At 47.7% G+C, this 23434-nt stretch overlaps 1 protein-coding gene across 3 annotated transcripts; it reads right to left on the reverse strand.

The window, feature by feature from the left end:
• Window positions 1-843: 843 nt before the first annotated feature.
• LOC310766244 (ras-related protein Rab-19-like) lies at window positions 844-22824 on the reverse strand. 3 transcript variants are annotated; one of them, XM_083622345.1, is made up of 5 exons: window positions 22081-22814; window positions 16725-17011; window positions 11554-11716; window positions 9846-9965; window positions 844-873 (listed from the first exon to the last, which is right to left on the reverse strand). In XM_083622345.1, the coding sequence occupies exons 2-5, from the start codon at window positions 16911-16913 to the stop codon at window positions 860-862; spliced, it is 486 nt and encodes a 161-aa protein (XP_083478471.1). In that variant the 5' UTR covers window positions 16914-17011; window positions 22081-22814; the 3' UTR covers window positions 844-859. The 3 variants fall into 3 exon arrangements, with proteins under 3 accessions (XP_083478471.1, XP_083478470.1, XP_083478469.1); XM_083622344.1 differs by lacking the exon at window positions 844-873 and adding an exon at window positions 5005-5542 and having other exon boundaries at window positions 22081-22805; XM_083622343.1 differs by lacking the exon at window positions 844-873 and adding an exon at window positions 6075-6667 and having other exon boundaries at window positions 9832-9965; window positions 22081-22824.
• Between the last annotated feature and the right edge of the window lie 610 nt (window positions 22825-23434).

Raw genomic sequence — 23434 nt, forward strand, 5'->3', positions numbered from 1 at the left:
TCTTCTGTTAGTCTCCTTAAGCCGATAAGCAAAATAATAATCCTGTGTGGATTTCCCGTTCCTCCACTAAGTCCAGATGGTTTCCATATATCTCCCTCGTAGATAACATCGCTCTTTCCATCATGAATTTGGCATTTGTCGCTCTTAAGTCCCACCGAGGAGTTGATCCACGATATGTAAACAACTCTATTTCTCTCTTTCTCCTCCCAGACCCAAGAGCTCCAACAATGCCTCCCGAAATGGCGACGGCATTTTTAACTGCGTCATTCCAAAACTCTTAGCTTTCCAGCTTCATCTTGAAACATTGCTTTGGTTCGAAAGTTTATCTCCACACAGCCTTAAATCCACAGCTTAAGTCCTTAGTTTCTGACTCATTAGGGGAGGGGATTCTTGTTAAATCACATAAGAAAAAGGAAGGCAGGTTTTCCCCCCCTCCCCCCTCAGTCATACCGTATCTTGACGTATCTTCTCATATTTTATTCTTGTCTTGTTATCAGAGATCTCTTCTGTCAGCAGTCTTTACTCCCCTTTTTCCTCGAAGCATGTGCAATTTATCTCGTCCAAATTGTTTCTTTTGAAGATGCTTGCAACTAGCGGCGCGAATCAGGGACGGCGTCCAGGAGTGCCGGAATCCCACAGGAGGGCTTTGTGCCTAGTGCCCCCACCCCCACAAATTCGGGGGTGGTATAGGGCACAGCAGGCAAGGGCCGTCCCCCCCACAATCCTGGGGGGGGTTAAGGAGGCTAATTACCCCCATCATAGCCTCCAAATTACCTCGTGTGGGTCGGAGAGATGTTATTGTCAGCCATCTTCCGATGCACCACCTAGTGGCCCCCGAGAGCTGGGGACATTTGGCTCCTCAGGTATTCTGCCCTGCAGAGAAGCATAGAATAGACCCATCGACTTGTAGGGACCCCAAGGGTCATCTAGTCCAACCCCCTGCGATGCAGGAATCTCAGCTAAAGCATCTGTGGCAGATGGCCGCCCAACCGCCGCTTAAAAACCTCCAAGGAACGAGAGGCCACCACCTTTTCGACAAACAGCTCTTACTTTAGTTATCTCCCGCTTGGACTACAGTGGTACCTCGGGTTAAGAACTTAATTCGTTCCGGAGGTCTGTTCTTAACCTGAAAGTGTTCTTAACCTGAAGCACCACTTTAGCTAATGGGGCCTGCCACCAGAGCACGATTTCTGTTCTCATCCTGAAGCAAAGTTCTTAACCTGAAGCACTGTTTCTGGGATAGCGGAGTCTGTAACCTGAAGCGTCTGTAACCCAAGGTACCACTGTACTACAATGCGCTCTATGTGGGGCTACCTTTGAAGGTGACCTGGAAATTACAACTAATCCAGAATGCAGCAGCTAGACTGGTGACTGGGAGCGGCCGCCGAGACCACATAACACCTGTCTTGAAAGACCTACATTGGCTCCCAGTACATTTCTGAGCACAATTCAAAGTGTTGGTGTTGACCTTTAAAGCCCTAAATGGCCTCGGTCCAGTATACCTGAAGGAGCGTCTCCACCTCCATCGTTCTGTCCGGACACTTAGGTCCAGCGACAAGGGCCTTCTGGTGGTTCCCTCATTGTGTGAAGCAAAGCTACAGGGAACCAAGCAGAGGGCTTTCTGGGTAGTGGCGAATGCCCTGTGGAACGCGCTCCCATCAGATGTTAAGGAAATAAACAACTACCTGACATTTAGAAGACATCTGAAGGCAGCCCTGTTCAGGAAAGTTTTTAATGTGTGACATTTAAATGTATTTTTAATCTTTGTTGGAAGCTGCCCAGAGTGGCTGGGGAAACTCAGCCAGACAGGCGGGGGTACAAATAAATTATTATTATTATTATTATTATTATTATTATTATTATTATTATTATTATTACTACCACTACTACTACTACTACTACTACTACTACTGTCAAATCTCCCTTCCTATAACTTGAATCTGGGGATTTGGGTCCTCCCTTCCAGAGCAGGAGAATTTGTTCCATCCTCCATATGACAGATGTTATAAGAAAAATACTGCTCCTTTTCCCTTATGGAGTATCTACAAGCCCGTATAGAGTCCTTAAATAGGTTCTCTATCGGTAGGAGAAAATAACAGAGGCCAACCAGAGAATATTGAGAAGCAAAGCAGCTAGTAAGCCTGATCTTTATTAAACTGTTGCAACAGGGTGCCCCCTTCACACGCAGGAGGCAGGAGAGGAACCCAGAACAATGGTGTGCAAGCCCTTATATAGACTTTTGAAACTGCCTCCCCTGTAGCTCAAGACCACCCCCCAAAAAAACATCATACATACATCACTGAAAGGGGCGGGTCTACAGCAGAAATCCTGTCTTTCAGGATACCTGCTAATGGTCACTGAATGCTTATACCTGGGCATCCTGGCCATTCCTTTGAGATGGTAAACAGTTTAGTTCCTGAATCTCTTACATATATTGATAGTTTGCTCAGCTTAACAGATACTTGCCAGTTACAGATAGGTAGCCGTGTTGGTCTGCCATAGTCAAAACAAAAAATTTTTTTTCCTTCCAGTAGCACCTTAAAGACCAACTAAGTTAGTTCTTGGTATGAGCTTTCGTGTGCATGCACACTTCTTCAGATACACAGATACTTGCCAGACTGTATTTGAAAAGGGAGGTGTAAGCTCCTACGGTCCAAAGACAACCAGAAATCTTTTCCCATTTCCTTCCTCCTTGCAAGGAAATATTTGGGAAAGTCAAAATGCTTTCAGGATTGCTCTCCTCTACTGTTTCAGACACTATACTTACGCATGGGTGTTTGCCTTGTACATTTATGAACGTATGATTTATATATATGACACCTTTGAATTCCTATAACAACAGCCCTTCAGATATTTGAAGGTGCCTCTCAGTCTCCTTTTTCCCAGGCCAAACATACCCAACTCTCTAAAATGTTCCACATAAAGGGATGAAGAAATGCCTCCTTTGACCTGCCCTGGATTTTCCAACCTTCAGCTTCACAAATTCAATCAGGCAACCATTTGCCATCACCTACCCGGCACCAGATGTGTGTACTCTCTCTTCCAAATTTCCAGCTGTCACAAAGCCTGGCTCCTAGCTCTTTTCCATGCGATGGGCATAATGAATGGAAGGGGTCTAAGCCCCCAATGCCTTGTTCAGTGGAGGGCTTGGGGCTAAGTCCTTTGTATTGCCTCCTCTTACCTTTACCTGTGTTACCTAAAAAGGGAGAGGAATTCATATCCACCTTCCTTAGTTTCTGCAACAAAAACGGAAGCCCCCAAAAGGAACTGGAAGTCAGAGCAAAAAAGCAACAGGGTGCTAAGGAAGAGAAACATTTATTTGTCGTACAATTTTTGGACCTCCCTACAGGGGAGAAGGGGTGGGTTTGAATCTCCAGGTGGGAAAGTACGCCTTCATTTATATTTATTTATATTAAGAAGACTATGAGTGCAGCTTGCAAGCTGCAGCCTGGCAGGATAATTATCACATAAACTCTCTGGGATCTGCCCCCTTCCCCTCTCCCAATTAACCTCCATCTCCAGGGCTCAGTAGTAAGAGGGAGAATCACCAGGACCCAGCCCTGTGACATCACCAGGGGATGCCCTCATGACATCAGCAAAAGCTTCCCCTAAGTCTCAGGTTTGGGTCCTGGAATCTCAGGGTCTAGGATGCTCACGGCCAGGCAATCCTATTCAGACCCTACTGTTCCTTGTTCAGGGAAATTCAGAGAAATGAAGATTTAGGTGTTTTACCTGTTCTGTTCTTAGGCTTTGCTTTTTGCTCCTACGTGCAGTACAAACAAGAAACAGGCACTGTACTGGGTTTTATTTTTGCAGAAATCATTGCAGGCAGAAATCAGAGGAAGCTGTTGCCTCAGATCTGACATCTCCAAGCTGAGAGATTTCTCCAGCTGTTGATTTCTACCTGTCATCATGCAGCCACGAAGGCACAGAGCCCTTGCCTTTTACGAAGTAGCAAATCAAAGACAATTAGGGGCCTCCCAGCATAATTTTAAGCATGTTTACTTGGATTTTCAGTGAGACTGCTGAGTCATCCTCTGGCCGCAAAAGAGGAAAATGTCTCTCTTAATGCCATACTATTGCAAAGTACCTCCTTCCTCAGAAGGTCATTGTTGCATACCTCAAATGGAGCACAAAGTCATTGCTTAAGTATTCTGCTGTCTCCAACATGCTAGAAATGCAGGTTTATAGGGTGGGATTCAATGTCACGCTGTGATCAACGTTCTGCCTCCACAAGCATTTCAGCTCACCAGATAGAGCCATCCCTGTGCGTGCTGTTCCAGGGATTATACCGACTCCCCCAGAGTCAATTTTGAGGGGGATGTCCCATTGCACAAGCTGAAGTCTGCAGAACATTGCATGCATTGATGATGCTAGCTTAAATTTGATAGCAACAACCTCAGCAGAATTTGTGCCAGCCCCTTTCATAGGAAGAAAGGGCATCTCAGAAGTGACATGTCTCTCAAGTGATGGGAAGGACAAAAATCTGCTATTTACCGTATTTTTTGCTCTATAAGACGCACCAGACCATAAGATGCACCTAGTTTTTGGAGGAGGAAAACAAGAAAACAAATATTCTGAATCCCAGAAGCCAGAACAGCAAGAAGGATCGCTGTGCAGTGATCCCTCTTGCTGTTCTGGTGTCAGTGATAGCTGCGCAGCCTGCATTCGCTCCATAAGACACACACATATTCCCCCTTACTTTTTAGGAGGGAAAAAGTGTGTCTTATAGAGCGAAAAATACGGTATTATTCTTGTTATGGAATAGCTGGAGGCTGCCATGATTCTGAATCCCAGTTGCTAGAAACCACAAGAGGGGAGAGGGTAAAATAATAATAATAATAATAATAATAATATACCCTTGTGCTCAGGTGCTGCTTGCTGGCTTCCCGTAATGGGCTTCTGGTCAGCCACTATAAGAACAGGATACTGGATTAGCTGGTCCCAATTTGGCCTGATCTTGCAGACTCTTCTTAAGAAGAGAAAGTGTGGAATAGGAGGAGGAGACCAAAGGCCAAAGGTTGCACCCTCACACATACCCCCCCCCCCGATCCCATAGTAGCTCAGAAGCTGCAGTTCCCAGAAGTTGGTTGCATGTCCACAGTGGGGTCAGTTCATCAGCTCGGCATCATGTAAGAAATGGCCCACAGGTCTCCAAAGAGAAGCATTGCTGGAGATGAAGCGAGGGAATATCATTGGCCCACCGAGGTGACTTCCAGCCAAGGGTACCAGCGCCACAGCAGAATATGCTGCAGAGACTCTTCAGGTCAGACACAGGCGGCTGCTATAGCTCAGCCGTCTCCGAGGAAGTGGCAAATGTCCCGATCCGATATGCGGCAAACGCACGGAGAAAGGCTACCTGAGACCAAAGGCTACCTGAAGCATCCTCTAAAATGCTGCGGCAGGAGGCTCTCCCACGCTCAGCATCCACATTGGCCGTAGCCTGCATCTTGCAGCGGGAGATGGAGGCTGCTGTGCTGGAATTCGTTCCTGAGGAACAGCCTCTCCAGCATCTCCTGCAGGCTGCGCTCCACGTTCTCACCTGGAAGAGAGGAGGAGAGAAGGAAGGCTGGGCCAGGTTGGAGGAGGAAGAGGGAGAGTGAGAGAGGAAGAAGGCCAGGGAGTGGGCAGGCAAGTCTCCTGTTTGCACTTATTCCGATTATTACATGTATATAGGAAGAGTGGCAAATGAAATTAACGGACTATGCAGAATTAGAAAAAATGACAGGAGGGATTTGAAACCTGCGGGACCAAAGATTCTTAGAGGGCTGGAGTAAATATTTGCAAAGAAATTCTAACAACCAGATGACGCTAGTAGGACTGCAAGAAGTTTTGTAAGGAGGATTATGCGAAATATTGCAAGGAAGATTGTGAAGAGAATATTAGTTAAGGATAATTAAAATTAACAGAGAAATTAAGAAATGCAGATTAAGTGATAAAGAATGGAAAATCTTCAGAGGTAGTTGACGGGAGTCTAAAAAATTGTATAAGATAAAAACGAATGTTAAATAACTGTTGGAAATGATATGTTAAAAAATTAACAAAAATGTATATATAAAAAAAACAAAAGGTGCCGAGTCTGTGGATGAAGGTGAGGTAAGAGGGAGGCTCTTTGATGGACTGGTATGCCACAATAATAGCAGCGCTGTTGGCACAGACCGGTCTCTGCCCCTCCCAATGTTCTGTGCCAGGAAAGCAGACTGCTGTATTACTTAATATTAGCAAAGCGCCCTTCTCTGCCGGTGCTTGCCAGTCCAGAAATAGAACCTGCTGCTGCGCACCCATTCATTATCTCAACCCCCTGAGAGATGCACATTCCTCCAGAGAAGTCTGGCTGGCGCGCTTGCAAACCACCACCCCACCTCTACCTTCCTCCGTCTGTCAGATTGGCTTGAAGGCCCTTCGTGACCTTGCTTGGTGGCCGGGCGGATAATTAGCGCCTACCCAACCTGCTGCAAACCCCACAGCTTCACGCAAGCTAATAAATACTATTTAAAGAAAGGTTGAGCAACCGGCAGGTTTCTGCCTAATTGCATGCTTGGGGCGGAGGAAGGAGCCCAGAGGAGAAGAGGCAACAGTGTGATGCCGCAGCAAAATAAGCTAATGCTTTAGGCTCCGTCAGCAGAAATCTGGTGCCCAGATCAAGGTAAGTAATACCGTAGTTCCGCTCTGTTCTGCCTTGGTCGGACCACACCTGGAGTCCTGTGTTCAGTTCCGGGCACCACAATTTACGAAGGATGTTGACAAGTGTGCAGAGGAGGGCGAATGAGGTGATCAAGCTCAGGCATAGGCAAACCCGGCCCTCCAGATGTTTTGGGACTACAATTCCCATCATCCTAGCCACCGTGATCCACGCGACGGCCACCTCCAGGCTGGATTATTGTAACTCGCTCTACGTGGGGCTGCCCTTGAGACTGACCCAGAAACTCCAGCGGGTGCAGAATGCCGCGGCGAAACTCCTTACGGGGTCCTCACCTCGGAATCACATTCACCCGGTGCTATACCAGCTGCACTGGCTCCCTGTGGAGTATAGGATCAGGTTTAAGGTGCTGGTCTTAACCTTTAAAGCCCTATATGGGTTAGGACCCTCGTACCTACGGGACTGCCTCTCCTGGTATGTCCCACAGAGGACCTTACAATCTTCAAACAAAAACATCTTGGAGGTCCCGGGCCACAGGGAGGTTAGGCTGGCCTCAACCAGAGCCAGGGCTTTTTCAGCTGTGGCCCCGATCTGGTGGAACGCTCTGTCACAAGAGACTAGGGCCATGCGGGACCTGACATCTTTCCGCAGGGCCTGCAAGACGGAGCTGTTCCACCAGGCCTTTGGCCAGGGCACAGTCTGACCCCCTCCTTTGGTCATCCTCACAGAACTCTAGCCCAATGGTTGCCATTAATTTGACTCTGAATTGATTTTAGAATGAATTGATTTTAGGATGCTGTGTTACTTTTATTGTTGTTAGCCGCTCGGCTGGGGAGGGCGGGATATAAATAAAATATTATTATTATTATCCCTGACCACTGGTCCTGTTAGCTAGGCATCATGGGAGTTGTAGTCCCAAAACATCTGGAGGGCCGAGTTTGCCTATGCCTGATCAAGGTTCTGGAAACTAAGCCTGATGAGGAATGGTTGAAGGAACTGGGTATGTTTAGCCTTGAAAAGAGGAGACTGAGAGGAGATTGGATACCCATCCCCAAATATCTGAAGGGTTGTCACATGGAAGATGGAGCAAGCTTGCAGCATTCGAACCAATGACTTCAAGCTATGAGAAAGGGGGTTCCAATTAAACATCAGCAAGAGCTTTCTGGCAACAAGAGCTGTTTGACAGTGGAACAGACTCCCTCAAAAGGTGATGGATTTCTCTTTCCTTGGAGGTATTTAAGCAGAGGTTGGACAGCCATCTGTCAAGGACTTTTAGCTCCAATTCCTGCATTGCATGGGGTTGGACTAGATAATAATAATAATAAATAATAAATTTTTATTTATACCCCGCCCTTCCCAGTTCAGAATGCCGGGCTCAGGGCAGCTAACAACAAATTTAAATCACTTTCGACCACTGGAGGTCCTTTCCAGCTCTAGAATTCTATGCTTCCATGATTAACCTGTTCATTTGGACTCTGCTAACCTCGCCCACTTTGGCAAAGAGCAGATCAGACACAATGGACTCAGGCGGATGCCAAGCACAGCCCGCTCTCTGTGTCATTTTGTGCCAGCTGCCTGGGGAAATTATGCTGACTCTCGGTGACGATTTTACAAGGCTGACTTGGCATCTTCGAAAATGCCCGCCCATCAGCAGAGGAAGAAGATAAAGAACCTGGAAAAGAAAGGAAGGAAGGAAGGAAGGAAGGAAGGAAGGAAGGAAGGAAGGAAGGGGAGCCTCAGCAGATGTGGAAACAGAAAGCTGCTGTGAATGGAAAGCTCTAGGAGGCATCAAAGAGAAGCAGCCAAACAATTGCCAGAGGCAAAAGTGCACAGAGCTGCAAAAGTAAATTTCACCACGGTACTTGGTTCATTTGGACTTCCAGGACTCTCTATCTGTGTTCTGAGGCTCTCCCTAGGCCATATCCCCTCCATAAGAACATGCTTTTTAACATCTACATGCAGCCACTGGGAGAGATCATCAGGGGGTTTGGACTGGGTGTCCATCAATATGCAGATGATACCCAGCTCTAACTCTCTTTCAAATCAGAACCAGTGAAGGCGGTGAAGGTCCTGTGTGAGTGTCTGGAGGCGGTTGGAGGATGGATGGCGGCTAATGGATTGAGGTTGAATCCTGACAAGACAGAAGTACTGTTTTTGGGGGACAGGGGGCGGGCGGGGGTGGGGGACTCCTTGGTCCTGAATGGGGCAACTGTGCCCCTGAAGGACCAGGAGCGCAGCCTGGGAGTCATTTTGGACTCACAGCTGTCCATGGAGGTGCAGGTCAATTCTGTGTCCAGGGCAGCTGTTTACCAGCTCCATCTGGTACGCAGGATGAGACCCTCCCTGTCCGCAGACTGTCTCGTCAGAGTGGTGCATGCTCTGGTTATCTCCCGCTTGGACTACTGCAATGCGCTCTACGTGGGGCTACCTTTGAAGGTGACCCAGAAACTACAACTAATCCAGAATGCGGCAGCTAGACTGGTGACTGGGAGCGGCCGCCGAGACCACATAACACCGGTCCTGAGAGATCTGCATTGGCTCCCAGTACGTTTCCGAGCACAATTCAAAGTGTTGGTGCTGACCTTGAAAGCCCTAAACAGCCTCGGCCCAGGATACCTGAAGGAGCGTCTCCACCCCCATCGTTCTGCCCGGATACTGAGGTCCAGCACCAAGGGCCTTCAGGCGATTCCCTCATTGCGAGAAGTCAAGTTACAGGGAACCAGGCAGAGGGCCTTCTCGGTGGTGGCACCCGCTGTTATGTACTGAGTTGAATAGGATCCAAAATGCAGCAGTCTGATTGGTCCTAGAACAATAGGATTCAGAATGCAGCAGTCTGATTGGTCCTAGAACAATGCAGCAGTATGATTGGTTGGCAGGAACCACCCAATCATGCTCCAGATAGAAGTGAATCCACAACCTGATTGGCTTACAGTAGAATTCCGGAATTAGCCAATCATGTGCAGCCCATTGTGTAAATAATGTATATAAAGCAGATACTTTGAGGGGACTTTCATTCATTCCTCCTCACCACTATGAGCTGAATAAAGAGCATGAAATCACTTTGTGACTCTGAGTATATTTCACCCGCCCTGTGGAACTCCCTCCCACCAGATGTCAAAGAGAAAAACAACTATCTGACATTCAGAAGACATCTGAAGGCAGCCCTGTTTCAGCCGGAAAGACGAGGCGACCCTCCCCTCCTTACCTGTCTTGGCCGACACTTTGAACCTGCCGGACGCGCCGTGCTCCACCGCAAACCTCTCGGCCTTTTCTTCGGGGATGCAGCTCTCCAGGTCACTCTTGTTGCCCAGGAGGAAGAGATTGGCTTGGCGGGGGTGAGGGAGAAAGAACAGGAAGATCTGAGAACAGGTGCTGGGGCTAAAGGCCCTGAGCCCCTGGCAGGGCAGGAGGCGGCCAGTTCATGTACGGTAGGAAGGATATTTGCAGCTCCAACATTTGTTAACAATTCTGTTTGGGCCAGGAGCGTTTTCAGCTGCTGAGACTCCTGAGATACTACTGGTTAAATTCATTAAAACAACAAAAAACACCACCCACAATTACTTTTTTATAGATATTTGTTATCAATAAATCAATTTGACAGACAGATGTTAAGAAATGATTGGAAAAAAGAACTTGTGGTTGCTGTGTTGCCTATGGGAGAGTTTTTTCACTTCTATAGCAAAGGTAAATGAACCTTAAATTATGACTTATACAACAGAAAATAATATTTTGAATTTATTGAACTCCACTATGTTTGCATAGAAAAGTACTGCCTAAGACTGCATTTTGTTGGAGATGTAATAAGGATAATGCTTCTTTAAAACTCATGTTTTTACAATGTCTTATACTTATTAAGATTTGGGAGAAAGTAGTGGATTATATGAGGGATGCGGGTAGTGCTATGGGTTAAACCACAGAGCCTAGGACTTGCCAATCAGAAGGTCAGCGGTTCGAATACCCATGACAGGGTGAGCTCCCGTTGCTCGGTCCCTGCTCCTGCCAACCTAGCAGCCCCCCCCCCCCCGAGGGCTGAGTTTGCCTATGCCTTATTTAGGACAATGCTTCTCAGAGTGACCAATACTGCCTCCTGGTGGTCAGTGGGATTACCTAGGGCAGGCTTTCCCAAACTTGGGCCTCCAGCTGTTTTGGGACTACAATTCCCATCATCCCTGACCACTGGACCTGATAGCTAGGGATGATGGGCATTGTAGTCCAAAAAACAGCTGGCGATGACAGGTTACGGTACGACTGGATCAAGTTCATCCGTTTTACTGAATTCATCAACCAAAATACTTTTAATTGAATAAATGTGCCATGCATTGCGACCCTTTGTCAGGTGTGGGTGCAGGAGCCAGGCCCTGTGACCAATAGGACTCTGCAGGACTGGGGCCTTTGTAAGGCGCGGCCATACAGGTGAGGCCGATCATTAACTCACAGCACCTGGTGGCAAGAGCTGGGAAGGGTTATAAGGTCAGCATTTTCCCTTCCGCTCTTTGCCACAGCAACACACTTCCTGCCTTGCTGCGTTTGACTCCCTGCTTCTTGATCCTTGGACCCCTAACTTTGTGACTCCTTGCTTCCTGACCCTCAGACCCTCGGCTTCTTGACTCCCGGCGCTTGGAACCTCGGACTCTTGGCTTCCGGACTCCTGGCTTCTGGACCCGTTCCTGCTCCCACCCTGCCATCTTGCCCCCGGTCCCAATGTCCCCAGTCTTCGATCGCCCATGAACCGGACCGTGACACTCTTGGGGTCCCGTCCAGCTCTGCAACCCTATGATTTTGCGTCTGTGTGTCAGGCTGCTGTTAAAGGCGCAGGTGCAGAGGCGGAGGGGGGAAAGTGGCAACTGACCCCTCTCTGTCCTGCCCACCCCCGTACCCCAGGACTCTTCCTTTCCCCCTGCCCTCTCACTTACCATCCGCGCAGTACTGTCTGGCCAGGTACAGCCAGTGCAAGAGGCTGTCAAAGGAGAGGAGGTGCTGCAGGCTGTACACGAGGAGCACAGCATCCGCGTCCCGGTAGTAGCTCCTGCTCAGGGACAGGAAGCGCTCCTCCCCAGCCGTGTCCCACAGGGAAATCTGTGCAGGTTGAAAGAGCAGGTGGTTAGAGCGCCAAACAGGGGAACTCCCTGCCGCAGGAAACTTATGAGAGACCGACTGGAACCTAGAGGGGGATTCATCTGGGTTTTTGTGATGGCCTAGTCAGGTATGAAGCTCAACATAAAAAAAACGAAGATCATGGCCACTGGTCCCGTCACCTCCTGGCCAATAGAAGGGGACGAAATGGAGGCAGTGAGAGATTTTACTTTCTTGGGATCCATGATCACTGCAGATGGTGACAGCAGTCACGAAATTAAAAGACGCCTGCTCCTTGGGAGAAAGGCGATGGCAAACCTAGACAGCATCTTAAAAAGCAGAGACATCACCTTGCCAACAAAGGTCCATATAGTTCAAGCTATGGTTTTCCCAGTAGTGATGTATGGAAGCGAGAGCTGGACCATAAAGAAGGCTGATCGCCGAAGAATGGATGCTTTTGAATTCTGGTGCTGGAGGAGAGTCTTGAGAGTCCCAGGGACTGCAAGAAGATCCAACCTCTCCATTCTTAGGGAAATCAGCCCTGAGTGCTCACTGGAAGGACAGATCGTGAAGCTGAGGCTCCAATCTTTGGCCACCTCCTGAGAAGAGAAGACTCCTTGGAAAAGACCCTGATGTTGGGAAAGATGGAGGGCACAAGGAGAAGGGGACGACAGAGGACGAGATGGTGGGACAGCGTTCTCGAAGCTACAAACATGAGTTTGACCAAACTGCGGGAGGCAGTGGAAGACAGGAGTGCCTGGCGTCAGGAAGACAGGAGTCCAGGGGGTCACGAAGAGTCGGACACGTCTAAACAACAACAGTCAGGTATGACATGGCCCTCTGTCATTTTTCTTTCCTGCAGACCCTGTCAAGATCTGGGCGATGGCTGCCTCAGAAAACAACTTACTCCTTAACTTAAAGAAAACAAAAGAGATTATTGTGGAGGCAGGCAGGTGTGGAGGACTCCCTGGTCCTGAATGGGGTAACTGTGCCCTGAAGGACCAGGTGCGCAGCCTGGGAGTCATTTTGGACTCACAGTTGTCCATGGAAGCGCAGGTCAATTCTGTGTCCAGGGCAGCTGTTTACCCGCTCCATCTGGTATGCAGGTTGAGACCCTATCTGCCCGCGGACTGTCTGGCCAGAGTGGTACATGGTCTGGTTATCTCCCGCTTGGACTACTGCAATGCGCTCTATGTGGGGCTACCTTGGAAGGTGAACCGGAAACTACAATTAATCCAGAATGCGGCAGCTAGACTGGGGACTGGGAGCGGCCGCCGAGACCACATAACACTGGTATTGAAAGATCTAAATTGGCTCCCAGTACATTTCTGAGCACAATTCAAAGTGTTGGTGCTGACCTTGAAAGCCCTAAATGGCCTCGGTCCAGTATACCTGAAGGAGCGTCTCCACCCCCATCGTTCTGCCCGGACACTGAGGTCCAGCTCTGAGGGCCTTCTGGTGGTTCCCTCCCTGCGAGCAGCCAAGCTACAGGCAACCAGGCAGAGGGCCTTCTCGGTGGTGGCACCCGCCCTGTGGAACGCCCTCCCACCAGATGTCAAAGAGAACAACTACCACCAAACTTTTAGAAGACATCTGAAGGCAGCCCTGTTCAGGGAAGCTTTTAATGTTTAATGTATTACTGTATTTTAATATTTGGTTGGAAGCCGCCCAGAGTGGCTGGGGAAGCCCAGCCAGATGGGCGGGGTATAAATAATAAATAATAAATGATTATTATTATTATTTATTGTTATTTAGGAAATGTAAATCGAATATTCAGCCACTCATTATTGAGGGGAAGTGTGTGGAACAGGTCTCGGTGTTTCGGTTTCTGGGAATGGAGTTGAGAGATGACCTAACCTGGGGGGAAAACAGCAAAGACCTGATGAACAGAGAGCACAACAGAGGTTATATTTTCTCAGAATCCTCCGGAAAAGCAATCTCTCAAAGGACCTGTTGATGGCATTTTACCATTGTACTGTGGAGAGTGTATTAACTTACGGTCTCTGTGTGTGGTTTGGGAGCTGCACGGTCAGGGAAAAAACAATGCTGTCCAGGGTTGTAAAGACTGCAGAGAATAACTGGGTGCCCTCTTCCCACCTTGGATCAAATCTATGCTTCCAGGTGCCATAAGAAAGCTGCAGAGATAGCGCAGGATAGTGCGCACCCCGGAAATGATCTCTTTCAGCTTCTGCCTTCTGGAAAAGAAGGTCCAGGGTTATAAAGACTAGGACTAGCCGCCTGAGAAACAGTTTCTATCCAAATGCGATTTTGGTTTTAAATGCAGTGTAAGGTAGTCTCTGGGGGAGTATATTGTATTCAATTATGGGGGATCAGAGTTTTTAGGGGGCTAACCAGGCTGGGATAGGTGGGATAGCAGGCTTGTTGGTTTTGAATGTCTGATGTAGATTTTTTCAATTTCGTTGTTCTGTATGGGACAATGACAATAAAGATTATTGTATCGTATCGTAAAAGGGAGTCTCTGTGGCAGCTCATGGGTTGTGGAATTCCCCACATGGCGTGCCTGGCACTTTTCTTATGCAGCTTTCAGCAGATGCTGAAGACACACCTCTTTGCCCTGATCTTTGACACCTGAGATGTGTGTTTTCAGGACCCACCCAATTCCTGTGAGTGCAATTTGCTTTCACTGTTTCTAATTCTGAATTTCAAATTGTTGTAACTTGCCCTGGGGCGTGCTGGTGAAGTGTGGGAAACAGAATCATAGAACTGTAGATCCTAAAGGGTCATCTAGTCCAGCACTCTGCAATGCAGGAATCACAGAAGGAGGACGAGGAGAAGAAGAAGAAGAAGAAGACCTTCACCTGTCAGTGCTAGGATTTATTCAGGACTTCAATGCTGGGAGTGCCATAAATGTGGAAAATTGCAGTCAAACATAAATGAATACTAGTTGGTACATGAAGGGGTTAAGACAATAGAGCTGTGTTCCTAGACTCAGTAGGTCACACCCCTCTTCTCTGATAAGTGAATAAGTTAAGCCTTCTCATCCTGTGCCTCACTTTTTCTCCACACCATGTAACCCATCAGGGAGTGCGTGCGTCGAAGCCATCTCCAAAGCTCTGAACATCCGTTTGGAACTATCTACTGTATTTTCTACCCTAGAGGATTCTGCCTATGTTCTCCTTGCTGCTGCTTGGATAAATGCATGAATCGGACCTTTGGAAAGTTTTGTAAGTAAATCATTTTAAAGTTACAGTGGACGCTCGGGTCGCGAATGTGATCTGTGCAGGATGCACGTTTGCAACCCTCAGCGGCACGTCTGCGCATGCACGGGTTGCGATTCGCAGCTTCTGCGCATGCACAAAGTGCGATTTAGTGCTTCTGCACATGCGCGACCCCCGAAACCAACCCATTCTGGTACCTCTGGGTTTCAGCGGGTCCCTAACCTGAAAAAACGCAACCTGAAGCATCTGTAACCCGAGGTATGACTGTACTTAACAGTGTGTGGTCTGTTCATTGCGTGGAAAGAGCGGAATGCTTTGCAAGTGGGCTACACAGGATATGCAAAAGGTTTAATTCGTAGAATCATTGCATTTATCAAGCTGGAAGGGTGTCCAACTTTGTGAGTTTAAGCTCTGCTGCTGGGGGCTCCCTCCCACTGGAGAGTGTGTTAAGCCCCAAATTTTGAATCTAGGCACACCCAGCCAGTTCTTTTATTATTCACCACACACACACACACACACACACACACACACACACACTGGTCACAAGATCCTATACCCCCGTCCTCCATGACAGAAACAGCCCACCTCCTCCTCCTTTATGAGGAGAGAGGGGAATGCAAAGCAGTATGCAGGAGAATCTCAGCTTCCACAGCAAGCAATGTGGCCCCCAGGAAATTGAGCCCCGATCTAGGTTTCAAGTGGAAGTGATCGAAAGGAAAGTGAAATTACTGAAGGCTGTATACAGCATACTATTAGAATGGGAGACGAAAGATGAAGAGGTAAAATCAGTTATGATTAAATGGGCACAAGATGTAGGTCACAACATTATGATGGAAGATTGGGTTAAATTATGGAAAACTGATTTAAAATTTACAGATTGTTCCCTACTGAAGGAGAATTACATGAAGATGATGTACAGATGGTACACAACACCAGTGCAGTTAGGGAAAATGTATAAAACTTGTTCAAATATATGTTGGAAGTGTAAGGAAAAGGAGGGGACATTTTATCATATCTGGTGGGATTATAATGTAATTTTTTTAAAAAAGGGAAATGATATACAACGAATTGAAGAAAATGTACCATCTAACATTTGTTAAAAAAACCTGAAGCATTTTTGTTAGGGATTGTAGGGAAAGACCTGTCAAAAAAGCTGAAAAACATCTTCATGTATGCGACAATGGCCGTGAGAGTTATAATAGCACAAAGATGGAAGAATGAAGAAACCCCAACTAAAGAATCATGGCAAGAAAAATTGATGGACTATGCAGAACTGGCAAAACTGACATATAAGCTATGGGACAAGGATAACTGTGACTTTAAAGATGAATGGGAACCCTTTACAAAGACGCAACAAAGCGAACTGGACTCCTTGGCTGGCTTTGAATAAACATGCACAAACTTTTCTATTGATGATAATCAGCTAAAAAGTTTGAGGATCTATACAACTGTGTAACACGCAGAAAACAGCATTATTGGAGAAATCAAAGACTGGAACTGAGGGAAGCCGGGGGGTGGGGGGTTTGTGTAGGAGGGTGGGGGGAGGGAGGAAAAATGGGGAAAAAATAAGGATGATATGTTTCTGGATAGTATGTTTTGTTTCAATTTTGAATATATATATTTTTAAAGGAAATCAAGCCCCTGCCCCTCTCAGAATCGTAAGAGGGACCAAGCCATCAACTCCAACCCTGTATAAGCCCAAGCACCCAAGTTAGCTTACGAAGGTGCATAGACCCTGCTGTTTCTCCCTCTCCCTTTCCCCCTTTCATGAGGCAGGGAGTTCCAGGGGCAAGCCACCAGCCAAATGAGCTGCTCGGGAAGCGGGCCCTTACCTGGACCTGGCAGTTCCTGCTGTTGAGCTTCAGGGGCAGGGTTTTCTCGCACGTGTAGCTGTGCTGGCCGGGTGGGTGGTCGCCCTCCAGGAAACGCCCTAGCTTGATCCGATGGAAGAGCGTGGTCTTCCCCACCCCAAAATCCCCCAGGAGGATCATCTTGAACCTGCGGCTCCTCGTCCCTGCCATGGCTAGGCTACTTCACCAGCAGCAGGTGTGGCACACACCTGACGGGCAGAGATGCTCCTTGCCAAGCGAGAGAAGGAGACCTTGAAGCCACGGCTCAGCTGTGGGGAGGAGGAAATGTGGCCGGTTTGTTCAAGGAGGGGACTAGATGTTTGCTTTCTCTCTCTTTTCTGGAGAAGGAGGGATCCAGGACGCAAACACTTCCCCGTTGCTGGAAGAGGCAAAGCCCAGATCCAAGCTAGTTAGGAGAGATCTGCCCAAGTTGGATCACCTTAATTTCCACATTTCTTAATTTTTAAAAATAATAATCTTTATTCATTTAAATTACACACATACACAAAGAATTTGCAATCTCATACTACAAAAAGAAAATAAAAGAAAAAAGAATTAAGGAAAAAGAAAAGAAGAAAATACAGAAAGAAGAAAAAGCTGATTTATGTGCATTAAAAAAAAATTATGTGCATTAAAAAACTTAATCTTCTGAATTAATACTTACCGTATTTTTTGCTCTGTAAGACTCCCTTTTTCCCTCCTAAAAAGTAAGGGGAAATGTGTGTGCGTCTTATGGCGCGAATGCAGGCTGCGCAGCTATCCCAGAAGCCAGAACAGCAAGAGGGATTGCTGCTTTCACTGCGCAGCGATCCCTCTTGCTGTTCTGCCTTCTGAGATTCAGAATATTTTTTTCCTTGTTTTCCTCCTCCAAAAACTAGGTGCGTCTTGTGGTCTGGTGCGTCTTATAGAGCGAAAAATGCGGCAAATAAACACTTAAATAAAAAAGACTTCTGACAAAACGAGTCTTCCAATCATTCTCATTGTACTGTCATTGTTTTCCCCGCACAGTTTTATATTCTTTAATATTGTTCCCGTCTACTCCACAAACGGTATTTGTTGTGCATACAAGTATCACTCAAGTTCTGCTAATATGGTGTGGTGGGTACAATATGATCTTATATAATCCTTAAATATTCTCCATTCTCCAAATATTTTCTGGTTCAATACTCCTCTAACTCTTCCCGCCAGTTTTGCTAGTTGCAAATATTCTAACATGAGTATCTGCCAATCTGTGATTGTCGGTACTGTTTCGTTTCCCCCACTTCCTCACCCCAAGAATTCTTGCTGCTGTGGTGGCATGCATGAACAGTGGTCTTATGTCTTTTTAATATCTAGTGGTAAAATGCCTAAAGGACAGATCTCTGGTTTGTTTGTTTTTTAAGTGAGTCATGGAATTGTAGAGCTGGAATGTGAATCAAAGAGTCATTTATTCCAGCCCTCTACAATGTGGACCCACAAAGGGGACCCAGAAACTGAAGGATGCCTACCTATATGCATTGAACTCCTTCATTCAGTATGGTGCGGACTTTGAAAGCCCTAAACGGCCTCAGCCCAGTAGACCTGAAGGAGCGTCTCCACCCCCATCATTCAGGTCCAGCTCCGAGGGCCTTCTGGCGGTTCCCTCACTGCGAGAAGCCAAGTTACAGGGAACCAGGCAGAGGGCCTTCTCGGTGGTGGCACCCGCCCTGTGGAACGCCCTCTCATCAGATGTCAAAGAGAAAAACAACTACCTGACTTTTAGAAGACATCTGAAGGCAGCACTCTTTAGGGAAGCTTTTAATGCTTAATAGATTATTGTATTTTAATATTCTGTTGGGAGCCGCTCAAAGTGGCTGGGGAAACCCAGACAGATGGGCAGGGTATTATTATTAATAATAATAATACAGTGGTACCTCTGGTTGCGAACGGGATCTATTCCGGAGCCCCGTTCGCAACATGAGCAGAACGCAACCCATGTTTGTGCGTGCCGCGATTCACCGCTTCTGTGCATGCGTGTGATGTCATTTTGAGCATCTGCGCATGCGCGAGTGGTGAAACCCGGAAGTAACGCTTTCCGGTACTTCCGGGTCGCCGTGGGACGCAACCTGAAAACGCTCAACCTGAAGCAAACACAACACGACGTATGACTGTAATAATGATCGTCATCCGCATCGGTGCAGGATTACTTCTCTGCAGGGCCACGAAAGGTGTAAATGTGAAGATTAAAAACCACCTGCTGGCAAATGGAAAAATAAACAAAGGCTTCTGCCAGCACCAACTTTGCATGACATTCAGAGCAGATTTCTTGAGCAAACATTGAAGTGCATTCAACAGAAAGGCACAGCAGGCAAAAACGTGTACAGAAAAAGACCTGGCTGGTAAATGGCACACACATAACCTTTTTTAAAGTGAAACTCCATTTTTGGCTACCTTTTCCAAGGGGAAATAAACTCCACCTTGCCCGTGGAAGCGCAGGGAGAGCCATTAACATGTGTTTCCTCTGCAAGCGGGAGCATGAAGGTTAGGAAAGGTGTGCGGAGGTAGGGAAAGGGAGGATGAGAACGTACGGGTCTGCTGGATCAGGTCAAGGGGGGCCCAATCTAATCTAGCATCCTGTTCTCAGCCAGGTGCCTCTTCCGGGAAGCCCATAAGCAGGATCCGAGCACAAAAGCAACTCTCCCCTCTTGGGGTTTGCAGCAGCTGGTTTCCATAATAATAATAATAAATTATTATTATAATTATAATTATTATTAATTATAATATTATTATTATTATTATTAATAATAATAATAATTTAATCAGAGAATCGCAGGGTGGTAAGGGATCCCTAAAGGTCCTCTAGACCACCCCCCTTCAATACAGGAACTGCAGTTCAAGAATCCCTGCCTCTCTGGGGTGCAACCAGATTGGGCAGCTGAGCAAAAAGAAGGCAGAGTGAAGCCCTTGTGGCTAGCAGCCGCCAATAGTAGTAGCAGTATTAATAATAATAAATGATAATAAATTTTTATTTATACCCTGCCCTTCCCGGTTCAAAAACCGGGCTCAGGGCGGCTAACAACAAATTTAAAACACTTAATTGTAAAAGCAGCATAAAATACAGTATGCAAACATGAATAACAATAAAATTAAAAAATCAATTAGATAATCCCCAGGGCTAGCTGGCTGGACTGGTCCTACTTGGGCCAGCGAGGAGGCCAGGGGAGAATGAGCTGTGGGGTCTCAGAGCGGGTGATCTTCATAAAAGGGGAGGGAAGAGAAGGGAAATAAAAGAATTCAAAATAAGGCCAGGTGGAATAGCTCTGTCTTACAGGCCCGGCGGAAGTGAAATCCTGCAGGACCCTGGTCTCATGGGACGGAGCATCCCACCAGGTCAGAGCCACCACTGAAAAGGCCCTGGTGGAGGATAGTCTTGATTTCCTTAGGGCCCGGGACCTCTAAACTATGGTTGTTCTTGGACCTTAAGGTCCTCTGCAGGGCAGACCAGGAGAGGCGGTCCCATAAATACGAGGGCCCTAAGCCACAAAGGGCTTTAAAGGTCAAGACTTGAACCTGGCCCTATACTCCACCAGGAGCCAGAAGCTTCGTTGCCTCCAACTGTGGAGGGCAGAGCAGAGCTATCCTGGCTAGGAGCCATCGATACCACTCCCCTCCATGAATATCAATATAGTTGGAATCTCCTCCTTGTAACTTGAAGCCATGGGTTCGAGTCCTGCCCTCCAGAGCAGCAGAAACCAAGCTTGCTCCATCTTCCCTGTGAAAACCCTTCAGATAACTATCATAGCACCTCTCAGTCTCCTCCTCTCCAAGCTAAACATACCTGGCTCCTTCAACCGCTCTTCATAAGGCTTGGTTTCCAGAACCTTTATCATACCGGTTGCTCTGCCCACCTTCCAACTTGTTAATAATAATAATATTAAACTAATGTAGCCAGGACTAGACAGAGGACTAGACATCTGCTGATACAGCCTAGAAGGTAAAAGGTATGGGATGCGGGTGGCGCTGTGGTCTAAACCATTGAGCCTCTTGGGCTTGCTGATCAGAAGGTCGGCGGTTCGAATCCCTGCGACGGGGTGAGCGCCTGTTGCTCAGTCCCTGCTCCTGCCAACCTAGCAGTTCGAAAGCACGTCAAAGTGCAAGTAGATAAATTTAACCTCCTTCCATTGGGCCTGTAAGACAGAGCTATTCCACCTGGCCTTTAATTTGAATTCAGCCTGATCTTTTATTTCCCTTCTCTTCCCTCCCCTTTTATGAAGATCACCCGCTCTGAGACCCCACAGCTAATTCTCCCCTGGCCTCCTCGCTGGCCCAAGTAGGACCAATTCAGCCAGCTAGCCCTGGGGATTATCTAATTGATTTCTGAACTTTGAATTTTATTGTTATTCATGTTTTTATATTGTATTTTTTGCTGCTTTTACAATTAAGTGTTTTAAATTTGTTGTTAGCCGCCCTGAGCCCGGTTTTTGAACCGGGAAGGGCGGGGTATAAATAAAAAAATATTATTATTATTATAAATAGGTACGGCTGCAGTGGGAAGGTAAACGTGGTTTCAGTGCGCTTTGGCTTCTGTCACGGTGTCCCGTTGTGCCAGAAGCGGTTTAGTCCTACTGGTCACATGACCCGGAAAGCTGTCTGTGGACAAACACCGGCTCCCTCGGCCTGAAAGCAAGACGAGCGCCGCAACCCCATAGTCGCCTTTGACTGGACTTAACCACCCAGGAGTCCTTTACCTTTACAGTGGACGCTCGGGTTGTGAACGTGATCAGTGTGGTATGCAAATTCGCAACCCGCAGCGGCGCGTCTGCCACACACGGGTTGCGATTTAGCGCTTCTGTGCATGCGCAAAGCACGATTTAGTGCTTCTGCACATGCGCAACTGCTGAAACCCAGAAGTAACCCGTTCCAGTACTTCCGGGTTTCGGCAGGTCCGTAACCCGAAAAAATGCAACCTGAAGCATCTATAACCCAAGGTATGACTGTACCTTTTTACTGCCTAGAATTGCATTAATTTTTTTTTGCTGCTGCATCACGCTGTTGGCTCATGTTAAGCTTGTGGTCCACCAAGACCCCTACATCCTTTTCACATGTCAAGCCAGGCGTCCCCCATCCTGTATGTGTGTATCTAGATTATTTCTGCCTATGTGTAGAACCTTACACTTGCCTCTACTGGTATTCAGATCCTTGGTCCAAACACCAGAGACATACCCACAGCCCGGCCTTGAGAGCACCCCCCTTCTGCCAGGGTGAGGGACAGCCTGGTAGAACCCCATAAAACAGGGCCAGAAAGAGGCACCCCCATCCCAACCCAGCTCCTCCACCAATTCAGACATGGAATGTCTTGCCAGGGCAGCTGCTCATCTACCTTGTCTGTCCTCGTGCCAGCCGAGTCAGCCGCCCACTTGACCAAGAGGCTTCTTCCTCCGAGGGATCCCCGGAGAGATCCTCGCCCTGCCAGTCACATGCCAGTCACAAGGCCAATGTCCAGAGAGGGCCGTCTGTTCTGCTTCAGGAGCTCCTGAAGAGGCCTTAAGCCTCCGGGGGTGTGGAAAGAGGTTGGCACCGATAGCTGCCTTTCCCTGACCCAGCCTAGTTTCTTGTCTCCGACAGGAGATGGCAAGAAGCAGGGCAAATGTCGCCCACGTCGCATCAGATCTTTATTTGCCTCTTTATGTGGGGCTGGGGTTTGTTTGTTTTCTAGTTTTACAGCCGGGAGAATTCTTCGCCTCTCCTCCGGGCTCAGAAACGGTGCGTTTGTGAACCCGTGAAATGCTGGCGCTTGAAGCGCAGCCAAGTGCCCTTGAGGCTGCCTGGAGTGGCAAAGGAAGCAGGCAGCTGGAAGACGCATCTGGGGAGACCGAGGTCCCAAGCGGCTGTTTATTAGGGTACCCCGTCCTCCGTCACTTCTGTGCTTGGAAATCTGCACTGGGAGGACATTGTCGCAGGTGAACTAGGATGTCTGTATTTTGTATACGCTGCCTTCTCCTCTAAGGAGCTCAAGGTGGAATAATAATAATAATAATAATAATAATAATAATAATAATAATAATTTATTTATACCCAGCCCATCTGGCTGGGTTTCCCCAGCCACTCTGGGCAGCTTCCAACACAATATTAAAATACAATAGTCTGTTAAACCTTCCCTAAACAGGGCTGCTGCCTTCAGATGTCTTCTAAAAGTCTGGTAGTTATTTATTTCCTTGACATCTGGTGGAAGGGAGTTCCACAGGTCGGGTGCCACCACCGAGAAGGCCCTCTGCCTGCTTCCCTGTAACTTGGCTTCTCGCAGGGAGGGAACCACCAGATGGCCCTCAACGCTGGACCTCAGTGTCCAGGCTGAACGATGGGGTGGAGACGCATACATGGTTGTTCCCCTCCGCACAACAACCCTGAGAGGTAGGCTCAGCTGAGAGGCAGCGACTGGCTCAAAGTTGCCCAGTGAGCATCCCAGCTGAGTGGGGATTTGAACCCTGGTCTCCCAGGTCCGAGTTCGAAACTCTTACCACTGCACAACACTCATTCTGTTTCCAGCGAACACAAGGTTTACCTGTTGACTCCCTACCAAGCAGTTAGACCCGTATGAGAGAGGCTGCACATGGAGCCCCAGAACCCTCTTATGTAAATCACAGGACAACTGGTGACCCGCTAGGGTCAAGGAAGCCCCCCAAGTTTGATGGCCCACCAGGAGGAGCTGTGCCCTGTGGAACTCCCTCCCACCA

This window comes from Podarcis filfolensis (genome assembly GCF_964270895.1).
Source record: "Podarcis filfolensis genome assembly, chromosome: 7".
NCBI lineage: Eukaryota > Metazoa > Chordata > Lepidosauria > Squamata > Lacertidae > Podarcis > Podarcis filfolensis.